At 31.8% G+C, this 8,153-nt stretch overlaps 3 protein-coding genes across 5 annotated transcripts; 2 read left to right on the top strand and 1 right to left on the bottom strand.

The window, feature by feature from the left end:
- Positions 1-1,623: 1,623 nt before the first annotated feature.
- Positions 1,624-3,928, top strand: LOC143188849 (uncharacterized). 3 transcript variants are annotated; one of them, XM_076393325.1, is made up of 8 exons: positions 1,624-2,064; positions 2,162-2,216; positions 2,277-2,438; positions 2,626-2,787; positions 2,861-3,113; positions 3,230-3,344; positions 3,467-3,572; positions 3,663-3,928. In XM_076393325.1, the coding sequence occupies exons 1-8, from the start codon at positions 1,903-1,905 to the stop codon at positions 3,860-3,862; spliced, it is 1,215 nt and encodes a 404-aa protein (XP_076249440.1). In that variant the 5' UTR covers positions 1,624-1,902; the 3' UTR covers positions 3,863-3,928. The 3 variants fall into 3 exon arrangements, with proteins under 3 accessions (XP_076249440.1, XP_076249439.1, XP_076249441.1); XM_076393324.1 differs by having other exon boundaries at positions 2,162-2,438; XM_076393326.1 differs by having other exon boundaries at positions 1,989-2,064; positions 2,148-2,438.
- A 109-nt stretch (positions 3,929-4,037) lies between these two features.
- Mrrf1 (mitochondrial ribosome recycling factor 1) lies at positions 4,038-5,411 on the bottom strand. Its single transcript, XM_076393327.1, has 2 exons — positions 4,521-5,411; positions 4,038-4,424 (listed from the first exon to the last, which is right to left on the bottom strand). The coding sequence occupies exons 1-2, from the start codon at positions 5,111-5,113 to the stop codon at positions 4,184-4,186; spliced, it is 834 nt and encodes a 277-aa protein (XP_076249442.1). The 5' UTR covers positions 5,114-5,411; the 3' UTR covers positions 4,038-4,183.
- A 247-nt stretch (positions 5,412-5,658) lies between these two features.
- On the top strand, positions 5,659-8,151 carry LOC143188619 (RISC-loading complex subunit TARBP2). The gene is made up of 3 exons (XM_076392963.1): positions 5,659-5,767; positions 6,007-6,526; positions 6,593-8,151. Exons 2-3 carry the CDS (start codon positions 6,182-6,184, stop codon positions 7,262-7,264), a joined length of 1,017 nt encoding a protein of 338 aa, XP_076249078.1. The 5' UTR covers positions 5,659-5,767; positions 6,007-6,181; the 3' UTR covers positions 7,265-8,151.
- Positions 8,152-8,153: the final 2 nt, after the last annotated feature.

Here is an 8,153-nt window from a genome sequence, read left to right on the forward strand (position 1 = left end):
AAAAATAAACAAATTCCGAGTCGTAAAGCGAGATTAAGGAAGAACTCAAGGAGCAATAATACGAAGGAGAAGAATCCTTTCGATTCGACTTGGGTGCCGACGATCTCGTTCCACGATTCTACTTAAAATATTACGACGACCCTATATATTTTTATATGCCATCGCGTATACAAAAGGGACCAATGAAATTGGCCGTTAAGCACGGAAAAGTATCTCGATTTTTATATAGGAAACGCGTTTGTACATAGACTAGTGGTTAGTTAAGCGTAAGACTTCTACGAGCATGTAGAGAACGGAAAAGTACTTGAATAAAGCTAAGTAATCGTGTATCGTATTAAGGAAGGATCTATAATGTATACATAGATAGGAAAGACATGAGGGAAGCGAAATGGTGGGCACGGCGCAAGGTATGCGAATTTTGATTACGCTGTGCCCGCGTAATCATAGGATTAGGACGTGCCATGTTGTGTGTACAGGGAACAAAAAGCGAGACAGCGAACACATTCTTGCGCGTGTTCTACCGTGGAAAATTTGTCTGGCGAACGGATGTCCCTCTGGTCGCGTTCCTTCGACCTGGAAAAAGGTAGCGTGTGCGAGATTGACGATCTCATTCGTGGCGGTGACGCGTCTTAGAGGATGTAGAATTTTAACGTCGCACACCCGCGCACTTCTGTGATAAAAAGAAAGAAAGATAAGATACGGAAAAATCCACGCAGCAAAAATTAGTTTGACGATAGTGGAAAGCGAAAAAGAGAAAAATAATCGCACACGGATTTCCAATCTCGCCACACGCGGAACGCGATATCATCTTATTCCCCCTAACGATTTAAGCAAACATCGTGTACATTGCGTTAAGTGTTATCAATGGTTACGTTATTAGCGATTTCTATTCTGTAATATATTATTGTTCTGTCGTGTTGTCTAGCAGATCAGCGTGGTCTATTTTCGGAGGAAAAAAATGAGGAAAAAAGAATGTAAAACGTATTTTCCACTTTTACTGTCAGTTTTTGTTGCTCCCCTACCCTTGTGTTTCATGGTTTTTGTACGTGAAAAATCGACAGAAGCAACGAGTGTGAATTAGAAATTGTACAATACGTTCGTATCGCCGGGATAAATAGCTGCGAGGAATTGCATTTGCCATTCGGTTGTGGACATAGAACTTATAAAACTTTATAATATCATTGTATATCGTAAAGAAATTATTGTAATAAAGAAACACCATCATTCTCATGAGGTTCGCGGAATTTCTTCTTTCCTTTTGATGTCCCATTAAAACAACGATTAAATATAATTTTTCTATTCACTCTTCTATTAAAATCTGTTCTGATTCATTACTTTAATTCCAAAAAATTATTTAATCTTCCTAGTATTAACGTTATAAAAATAATAGTATTACACATATACATAAATATAAATATATAAAAAACAAATATATATTATCACTCTCATTCCTTACTTGATCTCGTAATATAAAAAATAGGTAGTACATAATTGACTATACTTAAATTGTCGTGCTGCATGGATTATACAATGATGAATCGCCAGCTTTTCTCGCTCGACTTCTGCTACTATCGTCAGCCAGTTACTCGGAGGTCGTCGCGCGGTATACATATTTTCAAAAGGGTATGATAATTACTCAGTGTACAATAATTACATGTTTCGGTTTCCTTATCGCGCTAGGCCTAAAAACGCGAAATTACTAAACAGCACCAATTAATGCAGTATTTTGCAGCGTGCATTCTTAATATTTAAATGTCGCGTAATATGTAAAACAAAGATATATATAGATACTTCAAAATGTAGGGATACTTCAAACTGAGACGATGAGACGATAGTTCTGCTTGCTAACTCTAAGAAATTCGATGAGAGTTCTTCAATTGTTAAAGAAACGCTGCCAACAACATGGAGACACTACATGACCCACCTTTAAAGCATCTCTTCGATGGAGATCCTGTGTTTAACGTTTATAGCGAAGAAGCAATAAATCTATCGGTTGGTGCACCAGGGCCTGATTTACTCCAAAATTGTGAGGAAATGATAAGGAGAGCTACAGATCATAGACTGGTAAACAATACATTTTATAAGTTATCGAATGATAGGAGCTTATACAGTGTAAGAAACAAGTACTCATGCTCCAATATTTAAAGTATTTTCGTCTTAGGAAGAAGAAAAGAAAGAGAAAAAGTATTATCTTTTTCAATATGGCATCACAGCAGGTATGTGGGAATGTCGCGAAGAATTGGCATTATTTCTGACTAGGCGATATGGTGATCCAGTGAAAAGAGAAAACCTGATTTTGACCTGCGGTGCTTCACATGGCATTCAGCTTATATTGAACACTATACTTTCACCGAATGGAATAATTTTCGTAGAGGAAGTTACTTATATGATAGCCTTGGATGCATTCAAACAATTTCCATTGATGAAAATAGTAACAGGTACTAGATAATGGTATACTGAATATTTTTTCTGAAACTCTAAAACAAGCTACACTTTAGTGTTGGTCTCTGAACTAAAGTATTTTGAGAAAAAAATTAGTGCCAAAACTTTTCAATCAAATATTTGATATAGTATGTTCTTTCTCTGTTGTAGTAAATAAATAAATTATATTTTTCTCAATTACAGTGCCAATGAAAGATGACTTAGTGGACTTGGATGCATTTGAGAGAATAGTTGAAGAGGAAAAAAAGAAAAGTAATTTTCTCTTAACTGAAGAAAAACTGTTTTGGGCAATGTTTTACACTATTCCTACTTTTCATAATCCAACTGGAAGAACTTTACCTTCGGGTAAATTAAGTTATGTAATTTATGCTGATTTAGCAGAATAATCTAATAACTCCTAATTATTACTTTGGAGCAGAAAGTTGTCAGCGTTTGGTAGAAATAGCAAGAAATAATTCCATGGTAGTTGTTTGTGATGATGTGTATAATTTGCTATATTACGGTGATGGATATCCACCACATCGATTATTCTTTTATGACGACCCAAAGGACTTAAATTACAAGGGTGGTAATATCGTATCCAATGGATCGTTTTCAAAAATTCTTTCTCCAGCAATTCGTTTTGGATGGATAGAATGCAGTCCGCGAGTAGCAAAGATCTTCAGATCATCGTAAGCACGGTGTTTGTTTTCCATAACGATACTTATTTATATTTTCGATACAATATTAATGTCATTATTATTAAATTTTAAAATTGAACAAAATGTATGAATTTCGAAATTCACAGAGGAATCCTCTGCAGTGGTGGTGCAGTTAATCATTATATTTCGGGTGTTGTTACAAGTTTGCTGCATTTGAAGATTGAGGACGAGTACCTCGATAAACTTAATAAAATTTATTCAGTAAGTGAGTTATACTAAAGCCGAATCCTTCAACAAAAATGTAATTGCCTGCACTCTTATGTAATTTATATGGTAAAAATAATTCTTGAGATTAGAATTTGTGTCATATTTCTGTTTTATAGGAACGATTATCAGTATTGTGCAACGTATTGGATCAGTATTTACCAAAATCTTGTTCATATAAAAGCCCAGAAGGTGGTTACTTTGTATGGATTCATCTTCCAATTGGTATGTGTAACATTAAATACCTGTATTTTGTTTAGAACTATTTGTTTTATTGAACGCTTGACATCTCAAAAATCGTGATATTTGTTCCAGAAATTAATGGTGCTGATTTTGTGAGCTGGTGTCAGAAAGAATACAAAGTATCTGCTATACCAGGACAAAGATTCTCATCCATAGGAAAATCCCGGAATTTTTTACGAATCAGTATAGGTTTTCACAAAAAGGAAATTTTAGAGAATGGATCAAAAATTCTTTGTAAAGCACTTTCTTCTTATATTAAGGACAGTAAATAATTATAATCAAATAAACTAGTATCTGTGATGAATTGTTGTAAAAGAAACACAATATATTATTTAGGTATAAGAATATATGTTTCACAAATTTTTCTATTACAATATTTATCATATGAATATTAAACAGGTTTTCTATTCATGTAATTTTAATATGTACACAATGAGAATGCAAATGTTGAATGACTATTACTGTATTTTAAAATGCAATATTACAGATTTTAACTGCAATGAATGATTATTACAATCAAATGCATAATATACACATTCTCTTTCTACATTTACAAATAGTAAAATGCATCTAATACATCAAAGTAAAAGTAATTATTCTTCACCTAGTAGTTCCTTCTGTTTTGTTTCTAATAGTGTTTCTGCTTTACCAATGTATGTATGACTCAGGCTGCTTATGTAAGTTTCAGCTTTAAAAACTAAGTCTTTGGGTGCCTTATCTTTCTTTTTTGCATCTTTTACATGTTTATTTCTTATATCAGTAATAGCATCTTTGCACTTGACGAAGAATCCTTTTGCCCTTTTTGCTAGCTGTTCTCTATGTTCCTTTGTAACTCTGTAGAATTATAAAATAAACTTAATGTACATCTTATACATTAATTTTACTCTAAGCTTTAAAGTACAATATACATAATATAAATATAGAATTTACTTGGGTATTGGAATATAAAGTGTTGTACCCTCTTGCTGTGGATTTAAATTCATTTGAGATTTCATAAGTGTATCTAAAATAGTTGGTATCGTTTGTGGAAATGTAGATATATTCATTACTATCATTTTAGGCTTTCGAATAATTTCTACAAGCTCCTGAAGCTTATATTCTTGGTCTTCAAATTCTATAGTTAATTCTTCTATAGCACCTACGTTGGTACGTAGACTCACATGCTTAATCAACTGGTCTTTAAAATCTTCTACCGCTTTATCAAATTGTGATACCATACGGTCTACATTTGTTAATTCAGCTATTTCTGATAGATTCACTTGTACAGGATGCAGTTTCTTCTTCTCTTTACCCCGGTCTTTAGTTTTTAGTAACGTACTGGTAGTAGAGAATTTATTAACATTATTAAAATTAAGAGGAGGATATTGATTCAAATGCACACTGCTAACATTAAATACTATTAAAACGTTCCTCGAGTTTCGCAAATTGTGCAAATTTCTTATATATTTAATAGAGTTATTGTTTACTGTTTGAAATCTTAGAAATCTTTGTAAATGTATGTTTAATTTCATTGACACCCACATCTTTGTACTTCGCTTCCTCAAAACATTGATATATATGCGATTATATGTTATTATAATAATAAACTATTATTTTAATTACGTATGACATGTAACGGAAATGTGAAGATAATTTTGCGGTTAGAGTATGTAGAATGAGGTTAGAAACATTTCCAACCGTAGCGCTAATTTGAAGTTATGACTGTTATTATTTTCATGCCATTCCTAATATTACCAGTTCAATAGATTTAAAATTATTAATTCATCTTTTACTTCCATAAACTTCAAATAATTTATTTATTTCTATGACCTCTTAGCTTTACGCTTTCTTTTCTGATCTGTGATTGGTCCAGTCACCGGTGAATCTCACGAATTCAACTATAAGGTCACGTGACGTAAACATCTGTCCTTTGTGTTTTATTCGTATTTATCTTTTTTAAACGAAACCTTTTTCAAAGGTTTTTTCTATCAATGAACATTTTACAACATTGACAATGTAGTGAATGTTAATGGTCCTGAAGGGATCACTAGTGAATGTGACCACGTTGTGTAATTCCAGTACTTATTAATTTTAGTTTTGTATGTTGCATCGCTGGAGAAAAGTCGTAGGCCATACTTTGAAACAGAAATTTAGCACTGTTTAAAAGTACGGGGATTTAAACAGTTTTGTATAGTTATGTGAGTATCAAAATTAACACAATATGTAGAGCCTGGAACTGATATTAAGAAGTTTTATTTGTAGTAGTCATCGTCATTGTGATTGATTTCTTTTTACTGTACATTTACATATTTTGTTATCATAAATATTGTTTATACTTGATGATAAGATTCTGTAAAGTAAAATGACTACGCAAAGGGATACTCTTGTAGCTTACAAGTATTTACATAACTTAATTTATATTCTTTTTATTCCATAGGTGATATGATTTGGTTAAAAGCAGTACAAGTGTAAAACCAGTACTGTTTAATGGATATAATACTGATATTGTTAATTAAAACGATTTTGGGAATAAGTTTTGTACTTATAACATATAAAAACATTTGGAACGTATTATAAGGAAGGAAAAGTTTATGAATTTGTGATTATCCAAGATGAGCAAGACACCTGTATCTATTTTACAAGAAATGATGGTGAAAAAGAAGACAGTGCCTAATTATGAACTTATACACGATGGTGGTGGTACACATATAAATACCTTTAAATATCAAGTGTCTTGTGATGGTCTTATTGCAACTGGTGTTGGACGTTCTAAGAAAGATGCAAAACACGAAGCTGCAGAAGCAATGCTGAAAGCTATTGCAGAACACAGAGGTTATCCGCAACTACCAGCTTCACCAGCCCAGTCACCTCTAAGGACACCTTTACCACCAACTGTTCCAGAAATACAAAGAATTCCACCAAATGTGCCATTTGTTAATGCGGTTGGGGCTTTACAGGTAAGAAATACTTACGTATGTAAGAACTACTGAATTGTAAGAATATGTATATTTATATTTTTTTAGGATTTGTGCGCCGAAAACAATTTGCAAGAACCAAAATATATTTTAATTAGTGATGTTGGGCCACCTCATGCAAAGATTTTCACTATCCAATGCGTAGTTGCAGCTTTTAAAGAAGATGGTGTAGCAAGAACAAAAAAGCAAGCTAAACAAGAGGCTGCAAAAAAAATGTTGCATAAAATAAATGATTTGCTTGCTGACTCAAAAGATATAGACTCATCTGCTCTAGAATTAGAAGATGCAAATGCAGACGCACAGTCTAATGATATTGCAAAAACGCGTTATTTAACATTATCAAGGTTACCTTCGCAAAAAAAAGTTAATTTAGGTTTTAAGTTATCAGAATATCATATTAAGATAAAAGATTCTTTTGAAAGTGAAGTACGCCAGAGATTGATGGATAAGTTACGATCTATTATTCCTGTGGACCACAGTAACATTTCTGAAGAGTTTGTAGAACATATATTATCAGAATTTAAAGAAATTTTGTCCACAGTCGATCTAAATCTAACAGTTATGTGTTTAGAGTCAGCTAACCCACAGACTCATGTTGTAGCTATGAAAATTAATACTTCACCTGATATCGTCCAAGTTGGGTTAGGACACTCACAATTAGAAGCTCAATTTTATACATTATTAAAATTAATTAATAGTATGATACAGTTCTTGGAATAAGAAAGATTGTGATAGCTAGGAAATAAAGTATCTACATGTGAAATTTGACATGTAAAATATTGTTAGATGTATGACATTTCTTAGATATGATATTTTAATTATCAGTTTTACGAAGTATGATTTATGCAAAACTTTTCTTACTTAAAAAATATTTTCTTGTAATTTCAATGACTTTTTTTATGTTTTTGAACAAGAGATAATCATGACAGTATTTGCACGTTAAAATATGCAAGATAATTTAGATTTTAATATATGAATGCTCTAAAGAACAAGAAGCATAATATATTTCACATTTTATTTTATTTCCCATTTCAATATTTATTTTGTTTTTTGTATCATGATATAGTGTTTATTTCTTTTGCAGAATTTTAAATGGATCGTGCACCAAGATAAAAAAAGTCTGAAAAAGGAGTAAGAAACTAATCTTTATATAAAAACTTGTTAATAAGACATGTACATATGTCATTGTTGCCTTGTAAATTACAAGCCATTTTATTTATATTCTTTCTTTTTGATTTTCGTTGATTCTATACTTAGAGTTTATATATTTCTGCCGTACCAAATATACGTATATCAATAAAAACGAACTAGAAAAAAGATCATATTTTTTATGTATTTTTTTCGAAAGAATGCTACGCTTATATTTTTAAAGTAGCTTAGTGTGTTTTTTAAACCTTCTTGGACGACAAAAATTTATAACACGTTCACGGAGTTTACTTTTTCACGAAGTAAGGTGAATTTCTCACGAAAAAATTACTTATGTCATTATTTGTTAATTGCTTTATAAATGGGGCAGAGAAAAGTTAAGTTTTAAAGGAGAATTTATAAATTCTCTGAGAGTTCCTTTTATTTTGTATAAAAAATAAATAAATGTTTGATACATGTTAGA

This window comes from Calliopsis andreniformis, chromosome 3 (genome assembly GCF_051401765.1).
Source record: "Calliopsis andreniformis isolate RMS-2024a chromosome 3, iyCalAndr_principal, whole genome shotgun sequence".
Taxonomy (NCBI): Eukaryota; Metazoa; Arthropoda; class Insecta; order Hymenoptera; family Andrenidae; genus Calliopsis; species Calliopsis andreniformis.

Bases quoted from the DNA above. Each gene is read 5' to 3' on its own strand.
- LOC143188849 (XM_076393324.1), top strand. From the start codon at position 1,903: ATGGAGACACTACATGACCCACCTTTAAAGCATCTCTTCGATGGAGAT. The intron at 3,114-3,229 runs GTAAGCACGGTG...CGAAATTCACAG, and splicing joins GCAAAGATCTTCAGATCATC to AGGAATCCTCTGCAGTGGTG. The intron at 3,345-3,466 runs GTAAGTGAGTTA...TCTGTTTTATAG, and splicing joins AACTTAATAAAATTTATTCA to GAACGATTATCAGTATTGTG.
- Mrrf1 (XM_076393327.1), bottom strand. From the start codon at position 5,113: ATGTGGGTGTCAATGAAATTAAACATACATTTACAAAGATTTCTAAGA. The intron at 4,425-4,520 runs GTAAATTCTATA...ATAATTCTACAG, and splicing joins CTTTATATTCCAATACCCAA to AGTTACAAAGGAACATAGAG.
- LOC143188619 (XM_076392963.1), top strand. From the start codon at position 6,182: ATGAGCAAGACACCTGTATCTATTTTACAAGAAATGATGGTGAAAAAG. The intron at 6,527-6,592 runs GTAAGAAATACT...ATATTTTTTTAG, and splicing joins ATGCGGTTGGGGCTTTACAG to GATTTGTGCGCCGAAAACAA.